The sequence below is a fragment of the Panthera pardus genome, unplaced genomic scaffold (assembly GCF_024362965.1).
Source record: "Panthera pardus isolate Hobbes unplaced genomic scaffold, ASM2436296v1 HiC_scaffold_20, whole genome shotgun sequence".
NCBI classification, from domain to species: domain Eukaryota; kingdom Metazoa; phylum Chordata; class Mammalia; order Carnivora; family Felidae; genus Panthera; species Panthera pardus.
The window spans coordinates 45,006,802-45,023,470 of NW_026526766.1; the positions used below are offsets into that span (position 1 = coordinate 45,006,802).

Here is a 16,669-nt window from a genome sequence, read left to right on the forward strand (position 1 = left end):
AATCAAGGAAGGAGGACTTTATGAGGCTCCCCAGGGTTTAAGGGGTACAGTCATCTGTGCTTTCATCTGTAGTTGGTGCATCAGAGTATTTCTCTTGAATTTGAGACTGTTTCAGGTTTATATCTCCATGGATATCATCGCTCATTTAGCTCTTATCTGAGAGTGACAGAATCACTAGACCATGTCTGTTTCCCCATCTTGTCCCTTAAATATTCCTGTGAGCAGCTCAGCTTGTTTCCAGATGTTTTCCTTTTCTTCTTTCCAATCCTTTTTCTTTCCCTAAAATCCCCAAACCTCTCTCAGCTTGCAGCTCGTAACCAGAAAAGTGATTCCAGTTACTTTTCTCATGTAGGACATTCTGCCCTATTTCTTTTCAAGTTCCTTGATCTGGTCGAAGGCTTTGTCACAAATCTTCCATCGTAAGAGTCATATGTTTGTGCTAAGATGTTTCTAGGTGATTTAAGAAAAGCAACTACTGTAACACATGTTACTTTTATAGTGGGAAAAGGCTTCATAAGGAATCAGGCTGTTTTCTGGTACTGAGAAGACAAATGAGTTCCCCAAGCAAAAAGTCAATAGCATTATATTCTTACATTTTTTTTGTTGTTGTTGTTATTTATTCAAGCATGGGTTCCCCAGAACTGTTTTTGATTTCCTTCCTTTCTTCCTGGTCTTCTTTGTCTCTCTTTCTCTCTGTGTCTCTCTTTTCTCATATAATTTTGTAACGAATTTAGAAAAGGATTTGATCATTAATCTAATGTTTAGCGTTCTCTTATTTGCTGGTGACTTACTGTGCTTAAGGCTGACCAGTTATCCTTTCTGGTTAAAAAAAGGGACTTGGCCACATGTGTACCATTTGTTCCCGTTGTGCCCACGGATGCCCCCTTCAGAGATAATTTGGGCCATTCTTTTCGACCCAGACCCTTGTTACTCTCATCCCTGGTCAAAAAATTAGTATGGCTACTTCCTTGTACCTCATATTTGGAATATTTCAAAAGCAAAGAACCAAGCGTACTTGAGGTATTTCCCAAAGGCGACTGAGCATACATGAGCAGTGTTTAATGTTGTAATCAAATCAACCCCAAACAGAGGAAACCTGATGTATGCTATTCATACGCACACTAGTAATTGTGCTATATTTACCTAGAGAGATATTTACCTAGAGAGAAGCAATTTTCGCGGGTGGTTTTAATTACTGTAGTTTGTACAGCTTGACCAAAAATGTTTTCCTTTCTGTCTTACTGATTTCTTTGTAATACTCAACATCATTGCTGACCCACACACCCCTCTCATTATAGGATCTGGGTCTTGGCTCTTATGCCATTGAAAAGTGAGGTTCCTCTTGTGCATTGCCTCTTACCACTGTGCTTGTAGCTCAGGCCAGAAGTTTCTGTTGCTCTTGCTTAGAGGGTTCTTGAGTCAATTCAGCTTTTTCTGGCACCTTCCCAAGGAAGAGCTTGATCCAGCTGGCCTGTACTGAAGGACTTTTAGTAGCAGGTTACTGAGTATGTTAGGACTCTTTGGGCTACAAGTTACAGAAAACCACTTGAACTAATTTGAGCATAAAAGGGTGACTTTTATCTTTTTTTTTTTTTTTTTTAGTAAAAGAGTGTCCCCATAAGACCCAAGAACAGGGATGCAGCCAAGCCTCAAAGTGAATTGAATACAGGCTGTGTGTTTCTCCCCCTTTACTGCAGACCGAGTTTCTCTGCCTCTAATCTACAGGGCACAACCTGCTCCTGGGTTAATATTTCTTACGTATAAGAGGCAGCCAGACTGAGGTTGGTCACAGTGACAGATTTCCAAGGACCACTGTGCATGAGATGTTCCCTCTGGACCAGTCAGGTCTGCCGGGGGCTATATATCAGTTTCCTAAGGCCGCTGTTACAAATGACCACGAACTTGGTGGCTTTAAGTAACGTAAACGTGTCATTTCACAATTCTGGAGGCTGGAAGTCCCAAAGCAAGGGAGTCTGCAGGATTGGGTCCTTCTGCAGGCTGGGAGTATATGTTCCCTTTCTCTCTCTTAGCTTCTGGTGGCTGTTGCAACCTTTGGCGTTCCTCGGCTGGTGGCTGTATAACTCCAGTCTCTGCCTGTGTCTTTTTAAGACCTCCTCCTCCGTGTGTCTGTCTCTCCTATCTCTGCTCTCCCTCTCCTTTTTCTTAAAAGGACACCAGCCATTGAATTTAAGGCCCACCCAGAATTATCTGATCTCCAGATCTTGATTATATCTGCGGAGACCCTGTTTCCAAATAAAGTCACATTCACAGGTACCAGGGGATAGGACTTGAATGTGTCCTTCTGGGGGACACAATTTAACCCTCGGCAGGCTGTGTCTTCATTATGTGAACATATGTGTACTAGGTTCCATATACAGTAACCACACGAACGGGGAAGGAGTGGCAATTCCCCAAACAGAGAGGGGACTGGAACACTATTTCCGAGGACTCTTCTGCAGCAGAACTGAATTGAGGGAAAGCCATGATGTTGGAAATAGGTATCTTTCAGCCCCTCAGCTCAGCCGTGCTTAAGTCTGAGTGACTGATGTTAGATCGGTATTGCTCTGACGGGGGTAGAGAGAGGAGACACTGAGTCAATAGAGAATCATTGTCAAAGCTAACATAATTGTGTTATTGCGATGGTGAGATGCCACCATCTTTTCCGTTATCATCATCCTCTGGAATATTCATTTGAAATTATATATTAGCTCTCCGAACAGTAGCCATGGTAGAAACAACCACTGCCTCGATGGCCAGGGGGGAGGGAGGGAAGGAAACTAACTTACAGTGAGACCCAAAAAAGTTACCAAGAAAATTTTGGACAAAGTTGGTGTTAGAAAGAAGAACTTTTCCTCTGACTCTAAAAACTTTTTTAATAGACGATTTCAAAAATAGGTAGAGCAGTATTATGAACCCTCATGTTCTGTCACTCATCCCAACAGCCTCTTAAAACATCCTGCTCCCTCCATAACCAACCCCTGCCATGCTTGGAAGGAAATCCCGGACACTATATAATTTCTTCTGTGGCTATTTAACTGTGTATTTCCTTTTAAAAAACAACAGTAGTGTCATCATTATAGCTGGATATACGTGTGTGTGTGTGTATAATTTTTTTTTTAATGTTTGATTTTATTTTTGAGAGAGAGAGCAGGGGAGGGGCAGAAAGAATCCAAAACAGGCTCCAGGCCCTGAGCTGTCAGCACAGAGCCCGACGTGGGGCTCGAACCCACACGAACCATGAGATCAGGACCTGAGCTGAAGTTGGACGCCCGACCGACTGAGCCACCCAGACGCCCCTGTGTATACTATGATTTTTTAAATGTACAGTGTTCAGATTTCAAGTTGCCTCATATTTTTTTTTTATGATTTGTTTGAATGACCATCCAAATAAGAATTTGTTATGGCTTTTACATCTTTTTAGAGCTACATGCTGTCCCCCTTACATCTACCTATCTCTGGCGCCCTCTTTATCGCTCTCTTTTTTTTTTCTTGGACTTCGCTGCATGCATGCAAAGTGGTGTGCTTTCGCTTATTTCCCTGTATTTCCAAAATGAAAGTTTGCTTTAGAAATTTGATAAGATTTATGTTCAGTTTTTGTTGTTATTGGGAGGGGTGTTAGGGGAGAGAAGATTTCTCATAGACGATAATATGTTCTTTAGTCAAGAGGGAAACAATATCTGTTTTCTTTTTTGGAGATGTTAGCTGTTGATGCTGAGTGGTGAGATCCATTAATTCATTTGGAGTTTCAACATGGTTGAAATTCTATCATTTTTTCTTCACTAGTTACCTAAAATATTGCAGTAAAGAGAATCTTCCCCATATCCATTATTTGGTTACCCAGCAGTACAGCTTGTATAGGAAAGGCAGGATATATAGTGGGTTCTTTCTCAAATAAATTTGCCAAACTTCAAAATACTCAGCTTTTAATAACATCCTTCAGTGGTTGATCAATTAGGTTTTATTTTATAAAGAATTATAATGTGCTCATGGGTTTAGACTTAACTGAAGTATTTCGGTTCTCTTCCCTCTTTTTTTTAAAATCAGTTTTTGAGACCTTATTATCTTTTCCCTGTTTTTGAGTCTGTTTTAGACCCATTCTTTGGAAGCACTGAGGGAGGAGGAAGATGGGGGGAGAGAAATGTAAGTTTCAGAAGTCCCAGTGCCACTTAATGATTTTCATGTATAACAAATGAATGAAGAGGGAAGGGAGTGAAAGAAAATAGCATCTTCCAAAGGGGACTTCCTGTGGCCGCTCTGATCTTAAGTCGCAGGAACCATCTAATATTCCTAAGGTTCTCATAGGAGTTCATGTGCAGTGTGGTGAATCTAGCTGCATGGTGGGCAGTCTTCAATATAGTAGGTACATCTCTGTTACCATGCTGAGTACTTATCTTTTACTTTATTCTTTTTCTTTTTTTAAGTTAAAAAAATTTTTTATGGTTATTTATTTTTGAGAGAGAGAGAGCATGAGCAGAGGAGGGGCAGAGAAAGAGGGAGACACAGAATCTGAAGCAGGCTCCAGGCTCTGAGCTGTCAGCACAGAGCCTGATGTGGGGCTCGAACCCACGGACCACAAGATCATGACCTGAGTTGAAGTCAGACACTTAAGCAACTGAGCTGCCCAAGCCACCCAGGCGCCCCTTACTTTAACTTATTCTATCAGGAGTCTTAAGTTGGTTTTAATGTTGCAGTTACATGGATTAAGATGTATTAAAAAAGAAACAAACAACTCCAACAAAACCCACCAGCCTCCCTTCTGGGGAAGGGCAGAGTGTGAGAGAGAAAGGGAGGGTTTGCAGAGAGAGAGGGAGAGAGAATTTCAAGCAGGCTCCGTGCTGTCTGTGCAGAATCCCACGTGGGGCTCCATTTCATGAACCGTGAGATCATGACCTGAGCCCAAATCAAGAGTTGGACACTTACCTGAGCCACCCAGGCGCCCCTTAATGACAGATTTTCATAAGGGAGTTATCTGATACAATAATTTCAACGTGCATGTGTAAAAATCATGTAGTTAGAGAACTAGAAATTACTTTTAGAGGTCACTTCTGCAGTCAAGCAAGACGGTCAGCCATCTTCCATCCAACTATGGAGGGTGCCCGGAAGGGGTATGTCAAAGGTGACTCCTTGATTTCTGGCTGGCCTAACAGGTAGATAGGGAACATCAAAAGACAAGGTGTGTGGAAAGAGCAAGAATTAGGTTTTAAACATGTTGAATTTGAGGCACATTCCAGTACCGGAGCGGGAATATCAGGTGACACGTTATGCCCTGAATGTTCGGCAGAATATGTAACCAGATCTTTTCTGCCCTTATTAAAGCCTTCACTTTGATTCGTTAGGGAACTCTTCTGCGTACCTGTGTACCTCAAACACAGGCAGCCTGCTTATCTATCTACGGGCTAATTCCAGGTCCTACAAACGTCTCTCGGAAGTCTGCTTTTTCATATTAACATGTTTTCGTGTCTGTGCCAAACTGGCGAAAGAGAAGTCCTAAATAAAGGACCCCATGGTTATTTCATTGTTTATTTAAATTTCCGCTCATACTATCCACCTAGATCAGATTTCATCTCCTGTTTGTGTTCAGTGGCCCATCTTCATCTTGAGATTCTAAATCTCCCCATCCCCTTTTTCACGAATAAAAAAATAAAGGTAGTGTGTACTTCTTTGAAAACTCAAACAATGGCACTTGGAGGCAATGAAAGTAGTAAGCAGTAAACGTTTCCTTTTTGTCATCTTCTCTTTTCTTCTTTTAAAGAAAATTTTTAAATGTTTACTTATATTTGAGAGAGAGAGAGAGAGAGAGAGAGAGAGAGAGACCGAGTGTGAGTGGGGGAGGGGCAGAGAGAGAGAGGGAGACAGAGAATCTGAAGCAGGCTCCAGGCTCTGGGCTGTCAGCACAGAGCCCGACGTGGGGCTTGAACTCACGAACTGTGAGATCATGACCTAAGCTGAAGTCAGATGCTTAACAGACTGAGCCACCCAGGTGCCCTTCTTTTCTTCTTTTTTAAAAATTCACTTTCTTGGGGCACCTGGGTGGCTCAGTGGGTTAAGCATCCGATTCTTGATTTTGGTTCCGGTTGTGATCTCATGGTTCGTGAGATCAAGCCCTGCGTCGGGCTCCACACTGATGTTGCGGGATCTGCTAGGGATTCTCTCTCCCTCTCTCTCTGCCCCTCCCTCCCCCGAATGCACGTGCGCTCTCTCTCTCTCTCTCTCAAAATAAACAGACAAACATTAAAAAAAAAATCACTTCCTTTTTGGGCTCTGGTAAAAACTGGGAAGTGATGGGGCTCAGGGTAGGTGTCTGGTAGGTGTCTCACAGGTTCTACCAGATCTTAACTTGGTTCACTCTGGAATATAGAAGAAGCCAGGGTGATGCTTTGTAATCAAGTCCAGGCACATGCAATCAGGGACCAGCTAATTGCTCTGAAATTGGAGCCCCATTTCTAGACCTGTATCAAAGATATTTTATAAGCACATATACTCCATAAGCGTTATAAAATGGGATACTCCTTTCATACGCGCATTGTTCTAAAACTTGCATTTCCCTACTTAATAGGTATTGGACATCTTTCCATAGGTCTGTTTGCAGCTTTGTTAATGGCTAGAGTATTCTAGATTGTGAACGTATCATATTTGAAATATTTCTCTATTTGACAAACATGTTTTCCTTCCATTTTTTAAAATTTATTTTTAACGTTTGTTGATTTTTTTTGAGAAAGAGAGACAGAGACAGAGAATGAGCAGGGAGGGGCAGAGAGAGAGAAGGGGAGACACAGAAACTGAAGCAAACTCCAGGCTCCTAGCTTCCTGTCCAAAGCCCGATGCGGGGCTTGAACCTACAAACTGTGGGATCACGACCTGAGCCGAAGTCCGACACTTAATCGACTGAGCCACCCAGGCGCCCCTCTTCTTCCATTTTTTAAAAAAATTTTTTTTAACGTTTTATTTATTTTTGAGACAGGGAGAGACAGAGTATGAACAGGGGAGGGTCAGAGAGAGGGAGACACAGAATCTGAAGCAGGCTCCAGGCTCTGAGCTGTCAGCACAGAGCCCGACGTGGGGCTCGAACTCACGGACCACGAGATCATGACCTGAGCAGAAGTCGCCCACTCAACCGACTGAGCCACCCAGGCACCCCTCTTCTTCCACTTTTTAAGATAACAAATGCAGTGTAAAATCTTCTTTTGAGTATATATAAGGGTAATTCTATATGAGGGGTTCTTAGAAGTGGCATTCATGGGAAAGCGGGTATGTACTTAAACAATTTTTTTTATGGATTTAAAAATTCATGGATGCTGCCGATTTGTTCTCCATAAAGACTGAACCAGCGGGGGCATCTGGCTGGCTCAGTCGGAAAAGCATGCGAGTCTTGAGTCTTGACCTCAGCATAGTGAGTGCGAGCCCATGTTGGGTGTAGAGATTACTAAAAAGAATAACCTTAAAAAACCTTGAACAAACGAATGCTCAACCTGAAAGTGCTTTTTCCCCCCATTCACTCATCAATCCTGGATATTTTGAACCTTACTTTTCTGTGACTTGCATATCTCTATTCTTCGCTCATCTTTCTGTTATATGGTTAGGCTGCTTTCATTGCTTTTCTTGTTTTTTGGATGTTAACGCTTTGTGTGTCTTATAGGTTTGTAAATATTTCATCTCATATTGTCTCTTAATGTTTTTTTTCTCACCTGAAAACCCTCCCCACTCACTTTGCTAAAACCACCTGGAATTTTAGTTATAGATTGTCTTTTTCTGTTCTTTGTCACATTTGAAAAATGTTAAAGACTTGGCTATACATTCTTTTGGTATTCATCCTGACCAGTTCTTTGTCATGTATCTCTTTCTGTTTCTTCAGTTTTTTTAATCCTTTATCTTTTTCTTTTCTTTTTTTAATTTAAAATAAGAACCTTATTGAGATATTATTCACGTATTAGAATATCGTCCTTTGAAAGCGCGTATAACTCAGTGGTTTTGGGCATATTTACAAAATTGCACAATCATCATTCGTTATCTTAAAAAATTTTTTTTCACGTTCATGTATTTTGAGAGACAGAGAGCAAGAAGAGAGCACGAGTTGGGGAGGGGCAGAGAGAGAGAATCCATGCTGTCAGCATGAATGCAGGGCTCAATCCCACCAACTGTGAGATCATGACCTGAGCCAAATTCAAGGGTTGGACGCTTAACTGACTGAAGCACCCAGGTGCCCCTGGGTTATCTTTTAACTGGAGAACTTCGTTAAGACAAATGTCAGAATATTATGTCTGAAAGTATTTCTTTTGTCTTAATGAATTACTCTTATTTTTTTTTTGGAGGGGGGGGTGTTTAGACTTACTAAGTTATATAAACATTTTCCTTAGAATTCCATATATATTTCTTCAATCACTGTTGCAGATGAGAATGCTGATGTGAAATTAGAAATGATGTCAGTCTAGTGGTCTTTATTTTATATGTTTTATTTTATAAAATCTGAGTTTATAGGATTTTCCTTTTGTCTTTGGATTTGAGAAATGTCAGCAATTAATTTTTTCAGGAATCTTGTCTACCACTTGGTGGCCTTTTTAATTTGGAGACATAAATTCAATGAAAAATTTTCCTATCCTGTTTTTGATTTTTGCTTCTCTAGTTGTTATTGTTTTCTACTATTTCACCATTTTGATTTTCAGCACTAATCAAGTGGTTATTGTAACCTCTTTCTGCAATCATATAGAATTCAATAGAAATTTTGTTTAAAAAAATTTGTTTTAAGTTTAGTTTGAGAGAGAGAGAGCGAGCGAGCGAGCATGAGTAAGGTAGGGGCAGAGAGAGAGGGGGAGAGAATTCCAGGCAGGCTCTGGAGCCCCGTATGGGGCTCGAACTCACTAACTATGAGATCCTGACCTGAGCCGAAATGAAGAGTCAGACGCTTAACCTACTGAGCCACCCAGGCACCCTGTAATTTAGTTGTATTTTTCAGTTTTTTAAGAAATTTATTTAAGTAATCTTTATACCCAGTGTGGGGCTCAAACTCACAACTCTGAGTTTTGAGTTTGAGTGGGGCTCAAACTCACAACTCTGAGTCAAGATTTGCACGCTCTTCTGACTGAGCCAGCCAGGCGCCCTAAAAATATAGTTTTTTAAGAGCAGATCTCAGAGTAACAATGGCTGAAAACAAGACCTCAGACACAGAAAACAATGGCTGTCTTTATGAGGACAGATGGAAAATACTAGGATTTAGGGTAGGTTTGGGTTTGTAGTTAGTTTTAGGCATACTCTAGGCTTGAGCATTTATGAACTCTGACCCTTGGGTTTGTATAGCCTCCTCTGTAAAGGGGGAAAAACATTACAATCTTTATGGTACGGTTACAAGTACTAGATTACCACAATTTATTGAAAAAACAACCAGGTGCTTTACTGACATACTCTCATTTATTCTTTTTTTTTTTATTAAAAAATTTTTTTTTAACGTTTATTTATTTTTGAGACAGAAAGAGAGAGAGCATGAACGGGGGAGGGTCAGAGAGAGAGGGAGACACAGAATCTGAAACAGGCTCCAGGCTCTGAGCTGTCAGCACAGAGCCCGACACGGTGCTTGAACTCACAGACCTCGAGATCGTGACCTGAGTCGAAGTCGGCTGCCCAACCGACTGAGCCACCCAGGCTCCCCTCATTTATTCTTTATAACAACACAAGAGATGGGCTTATGATTCTAGATTGTATGGATGAGGATGTTGTGGTTTCTAGGTGTTACAAATCTTGCCCAACATTCCCTAGCTAATTAGAATTAAAGCCAGAATTTAAATAAAAATTAATCTGAAACCATCTCTCTCAGGCCACTTGAAATATTTGAATAATTTAAATAATTACTCAATTGAATTTACTGTTTGAATGCATCTGTTATTTGATTGACGCCATTATTTTTCAAAACTTACGATCTATTCATGCTACACTTTTGCTTAAAATATGGTATAGACTTAATTTTCCACACAGTAAAGTCTGGATCCACAAATAAGACCAAACAAGATTTAACTTAAAGGTTAGAAAACCGGAGTTCAGAGGCACCTGGGTGGCTCAGTTGGTTAAGCGTCTGACTTTGGCTCAGGTCATGATCTCATGGTTTGTGAGTTCTGGTCCCTTGTTGGGCTGTGTGCTGACAGCTCGGAGCCTGGAGTCTGCTTAGGATTCTGTGTCTCCCTCTCTCTCAGTCCCTCACCCACTCACGCTCTGTGTCTCTCTCTCTCTCTCTCTCTCAAGAAAATAAACTTTAAAAAAAAATTAAAAAAACCTGGAGTTCATTTATTAGCCTTAGTTTTCTGTAAATTAAATGCATATATATGATGTATGTGCTTTTCTCTGGGATTCTACTGCTTTTAGGAATGGGTGACCCAAATTGGTTAAAAATCATAGGTGTGTATGGAGTTTCCTCAAAAATTAAAAACAATTACCATATGACCCAGTAATTTCACCACTGGGTATTTACTGAAAGAAAATGAAGGCACTAATTAGCAAAGATATCTGCACCCTGTGTTTATTGCAGCATTATTTACAAAAGCCAAGATATGGAAACAACCCATGTGTCCATCCATAGATGAATGGATAAAGAAGATATAATAAAACACACACCCTGAATATTTCTCATCTGTAAAAAAGATGGAAATCTTGTCATTTACAGCAACATGGATGGACCTAGAGGGTATATAATGCTAAGTGAAATAAGTTAGAGAAAGACAAATACCACATGATTTCACTCATATGTGGGATTTAAGAAACAAATGAACAAAGAAAGAAAAAAAGCTGAACAAAAAAAAACATAGACTCTTAAATACGAGAACATACTGATGGTTCCTAGAGCGAAGGTGGGTGGGGGGGATGGGTGAAATTCTTTAAGGGAGTAAGAGTACATTTATCTTGATGAGCACTGAGAAGTATATAGGATTGTTGAATCATTATATTGTAGACCCGAAACTAATATAATACTGTATGTTAACTATATTATCAATAAAAAAAAATCATAGGGCTGTTATCTGTCTTATCTAGAACTCCAATCACATCGAAAGCAAATTATTAAATAAGGAAATGTGAGCCACAATTGTGAGCCACATATGCAATTCAAAATTTTCTCATAGCTGCATTAAAAAGTAAAAGGAAACAGGTGATGTTAATTTTAATGACATAGTATGTGCCCCATATATCGAAAATATTATTTCAATGTACAGTCAATATAAAAAATTACACATGATATTTTATATTCTTTTTGTGTCCTGAATCTTTAAAACGCAGTGTGTCTTTTATACACATCGCACGTCTCGGTTTGGATGAGCCACATTACAAGTGGTCAGGAGCCACATGTGGCTCTTGGCTGATGTATTAGACAGTGTGGACAAACCTCTTGGCAGCTGGAAAACTTTAAATGTCATAAAAGAGTACACTAAATAACACCTCACATAGTTGCCCCAAATGATACCAATGAATTAAGTCCAAGTCTTGCCCTAGCCTAAAGATAAAGTTAACAGTGACTTGTAACCTACCATATTCTGGATAGTAAATTACATAATACATGTTAAGCACTTAGGAGTATACTTAGCTTACAGTGGATGCTCCATAAATATTAACAACCATGATTTAAAAAATACTGCTCCCCCCCCATTTAACAAGCAATTATTTTTTTATTTCTAAGATTTCTTTTTTATTCCCCAAGAAAACCTTATTTTAAAAGGGCAGGCTAATTTGTAACAACATGGATGAACCTGGAGGGTATTATGCTACGTATTAACCCAGAGAAAGACAAATACTGAACTAGGTAACACTTAGTATGTGGAATCTTAAAAGGAAAAAAAAAAAAGGGGGCGCCTGGGTGGCTCAGTCGGTTAGGTGTCTGACTCTTGATCTCAGCTCAGTCTCGAACATGAGTTCAAGCCCCTACCTGTTGGCCTCCGCACTGGGTGTGGAACCTACTAAAAAAAAAAAAAAAAAAAAAAAAAAAAAAAAGCCAAACTTACAGAAACAGTAGACTGGTGGTTGCCAGCATCTGGGTGGGAGAAACGGGGAGAGGTTAGTCAGAGGATACAAACTCCAGTTATAAGATGAGTAAGTTCTGATAATCTAATGTATAGCATGTTGACTACAGTAAACAATAACGTATTGTATACTTGAAATTGCTGAGAGTAGGTCTTTAGTATTTTCATCAGAAAAAAAGTATGTGAGTTGATGGATACGTTAATTATAAAATGATTGCCATAATCAAGTTAATGTATGCACATATCACATTGTATACTTGAAATATACTATAATTGTATTTGTCAATTTTACCTCAATAAAGCTGGAAAAGATCACATTTCACAATTAAAAAAAATAAAAAGAAAAAAAATAAAAAGGGCAGGTTATTCTATTTTTCTCTTTTTCTGTCTCTCTCTCTCTCTCTCTTTTTTTTTTTTTTGATATATTATCCTCCTACCTCTTAGAGAGAATAAAGGAAAATTTTAAGATTTTATTCCCCACTCCCATTAATTTTATTTTATTGGGGGTTATTTGCCCCAAATGGTCCCCTGGCCCATTTTTTTGAGTGGCTAATCCATTTCATATGTCTGGTTATTATTCATGGTCTACTAATATTTATAAATGAAGGACTTAATTATTCAGCATGGGTAACTGATGTGGTCACTGCCTGCAATTATGTGGGCTGATGTTTATTTTTTCCTGATTGGTACCCCCCACAAGTGTGTGTAGGGAGGTGATTGAGAGGCTGGTGGTTTGATTCTTTGGCTCCAGTTCTCTTTTAAGTATGTTGCCTGAGAGCTGTCGACTTTTAGGCCTCTTGGCTGTGCTGTAGAAAGAGGTGGGTGCGTGTGGGTGGTTTCTGTTTAGTGTGGGTGGCAAGTGTTCAATTATTTAAAAATGGTAGGGTTAAGAGCCTGATTAGAATATTCACTTTTTATCTCTGGCATTTAACACGTTGTTATGTTTCTTTACAGGAATACACATGGCTTGCTAAAAGCCATTATGAAGTTATTACAAATGCAAGCTCTAAAGGAAGGACAAAGTGGGGAGAAGAATATTCGGAATTTATATACTATAAGGTATGCCTTTTTTTCTTTCTTCAAAATGTGTGCGACTTGTTAACTAAATTATGAACAGATATGCTAATCTGTTAAGAACTAGTTATTTAATTCGGCAGTGATTGTGGGTCTTGACCTCTCAGGAAGTTAGTATTTTAAAGATGCGTAAGATTGAGGCGGAGTTGAAAACATGCCGACGTCACCATTGTGGGTTTCAGGGTTGCTTCCTTGGAATTGGACTCTGTTACCCAAAATTCCTTCTGCTCTGGAAAATTGTAACCATCTTCCCAATACTGTGAAAACTGTAGAGTTGATTGAGTGAATGTACATAAAGCAGGAGGAGTTTGGGTTAGATAGGAGGGTAAACTTCCTCACTCTAAAAAAGGAATAGGCCGTTTAAAGGTTAATACCCAGGACAAGGTTGGTAGTTAGGGGCACTGATTTGCCTTTTCTTTGTCCTGTATATAATGTAACATGGTAGAACTGTGTTAAAAAGAACATAGCAGCATAGAAGGTAGTAACAATTACAGTGAAATACATTGGATTTTATTGAGGAGTTTGGACAAGGGACGGCATCATACTTACTTGTGAAGGTGACCCTAACCATTGCATTGAAGGTCCCAGAAAGCCATTTCCTAAAAAAAAAAATTTAATGTTTATTTATTTTTGAGAGAGAGAGAGAGAGAGAGAGCAGGGGGAGGGGCAGAGAGAGACGGAGACACAGAATCTGAAGCAGGCTCTGAGCTGTCAGCACAGAAAGAAAATGTTCATGGGATGAGCTATCAGCTCTGAGGTGTCAGCACAGAGCCCAATACGGGGCTGGAACCCACCAGCCATGAGATCTTGACCTGAGCCAAAGCTGGACGCTCAACCTCCTGAGCCACCAAGGCACCCCCCAGAAAGCCGTTTCTTAAGAGAGCATCTCTTAGTGAATAGAGGGCCCCAGGAACTCTGTTCAGTTATGCGTCTGGAATATGCCTGTTTCAGAAGAATGAGAACGTGGGACCATAAACAAGGGCAGTGGTTTTGGGGGGTCGAATGGCTTACATGGTGATCCAACAGGGAAAATAAGTCAGGTGCTAATGAACCGTCATTGGCTTGAGCATATAGCACCTGTAGTTTTGAGCATTTGACATCACAGCTATCAGAAGCTACGAGAGTCTCCAAAATACCAACTGAAACCTGTTACATATACTTCTGGTACTTTGCTTTTGATAATAAGCCAAAAATGTCTCCTGTATTACAATGATCTTTTCTGAAATTTTAGTGCTACTTATGATCTTTTTGATTTTTGTGAGTACGTTATTGAGTTTCTCAAGCCAGTTTTCTAACAAGGTCAGATTTTCATTTTATGTATTTTCTTCTTGACATGTTTTTTGAATATCTTCAAACATACAGAAAATTTGGAAGAATATAGTACAATGAATTAGTGAATTCATTGCTAACTTATGAGTTAATTCATAAATTAATTTATTTTTAAATTGGGGAAGCAAAAGGAAAATTGTTTTTTTGAAAATACTCTGGAAACTTGGGGTGTGTAAACTTTTTCAAATTGATAAATATGATTTTTTTCTTTTCTTTTTTTTTTTTTTTAAACATAGTGGTGCTCTGTGAGATAACAATGTTTTCATTTCTGGTTTCTCTTTCATCCATTACATTAACCAGAATTGAACCTAAGACGAAGATGCGCAGATTTTAAATATTTCTAGATGAGTCATATAAACATCTGTGTGTGTGTGTGTGTGTGTGTGTGTGTGTTTAAAGAAGTTCAAATTCTTGGGCCACTGTTCTAGGATAGAAAATAATTCCATTTCATTGTTGTTCATTGGGAACTATTTATTTTAAAATAGGAAAGTCATTCAAGTTTTAAATTTTTATGTAATAGCTTTATTGAGATATAATTCACATACCACAGGATTGACCCATTTAAAGTATACAATTCAACAGTTTTTAGTATATTCATAGAATTATGCAACCTTGCCATAATTACTTTTATGACGTTTTCATATCCTCCCACATTCCTCACCCATTAGTAGTCACTCCATATTTCCCTCCTCCCAGGGGGATATATCTTTTTTAATGTTTATTTATTTTGAGAGAGCAAGCAAGAGAGTGGGGGGGAGGGGCAGAGAGCGGGAGAGAGAGAGAGAATCCCAAGCAGGCTCTGGCTGTCAGCCCAAAGCCCAATTTGGGGCTTCATCCCGTGAAATTCTTCCCGAGTTGAGTATTCATCTCGGATACTCAACTGACCGAGGCACCCAGACACCCTCCCAGTGTTGTATTTTTAATTCAGTGGTTTTCAGCACTGACTGCTTATTAGAACGACCTGGGTGTGCTTAAAAACAAACAAACCTAGGACTAATCAAATGCCCCGGATCAGCTGAATCAGAATCTCTGCTGTAAGGCCTAGGCTTTTGGATTTTTTTAAAAAGATCCCACATGATTCTGATTCACAGTGAGTACAAGACGGTATGTCAGCTTGCTCTGATGTGCATTGTCTTTTATGTTTGTAAAAACTTAAAATTTTATTTAAATCCCAGTTAGTTAACATAGAGTGTAATACTGATTTTAGGAGTAGAATTTAGTGATTCATCACTTACAGGTAACACCCAGTGCTCATGCCCCTCCTCTAATGTGCATGCTAAGTGCCCGGGACCTTGTTGATTAAAGGGTTCTTTTTCTTTTTTTTTTGTAATTTTTAAAAATATGTATTTATTGTTGAGAGAGAGAGAGAGAGAGAGAGAGAACCTGAAGCAGGCTCCAGGCTCTGAGCTGTCAGCACAGAGCCCAACATGGGGCTTGAATTCATGAACTGAGAGATCATGACCTGAGCCGAAGTCAGACGCCCAATCGCCTGAGCCACTCAGGTGCCGCAGGATTCTTTTTCTTTAGGTCTGGGATGGGCTCAGGATTGTCGTGTAACAAGTTCCCAGGTGATTCAGCCGATGCTGCTTTCCGCCGCTATACTATATAAGCAGTGCTTGATCGGAAGCGGTGTTAGTGGTACCTGGGAGCTTGTTAGGAGGCTGAGATCTCTTACTCTGTTTCAGCCTACCTGGATCAGCACCCTCGCTCCAGGTAGATTTTCCAGGTAATCCGTAGGCACCTTAAAGTTAGGAAGCTCTGGTTCAGAGGATGGTAAAAGCAAATTTTCTATCATCCAAAGAGTTATTCTCCTTTTCCTACTGATTGCCCTCGCTGTGTGTGATTGCCAGACCTTCAGTCATCTGTAATGTTTCACCTGTTGCCCCGCTTTATAATTTATTATCCCCTCTAGTTGGTTCTTCTAACTTACGGTCTTGTTTTCAAAAGACAGTCGGCGGAAGGTGAGGATGGGGAGCCTCGTGTGAGGAGCTCAGATCGTACTGGATACATAAGTTGTGGCTTTAGAGGGGCGGCACATTAAGAGGTCCAGAATCAATCACCTGAGTTGGCATAATCCAGTAATGTTTATGGAGAGCCCTTATGTGAATGGCTGTTTGGCACTATAAATCAGTAGAGTGTAATCGAGTGTGTAAGAGCCTTAAGTTCCTCCAGGGGGGATTGAGGATGGCAGGAACAGAGGAGAGGTGAGTCTGAAGAGCAGATTCCCCTCAAGAGAGCTATGATTTTACCTGAGTCAAGCATAAAATTGTCATGCT

At 39.9% G+C, this 16,669-nt stretch overlaps 1 protein-coding gene across 6 annotated transcripts in view; it reads left to right on the forward strand.

Annotated features, from left to right (window-relative positions):
* Positions 1-16,669, forward strand: part of FOCAD (focadhesin) — a 319,096-nt gene that overhangs the window by 43,144 nt on the left and 259,283 nt on the right. For 5 of the 6 annotated variants that reach the window (XM_053907986.1, XM_053907983.1, XM_053907987.1 and 2 more), the window contains one exon: positions 12,945-13,049. In XM_053907986.1, the coding sequence (XP_053763961.1) occupies positions 12,945-13,049 (105 nt within the window). Of the gene's footprint in view, positions 1-8,075; positions 8,198-12,944; positions 13,050-16,669 lie in introns of those variants that run through there. The other variant, XM_053907989.1, reaches the window with a different exon arrangement.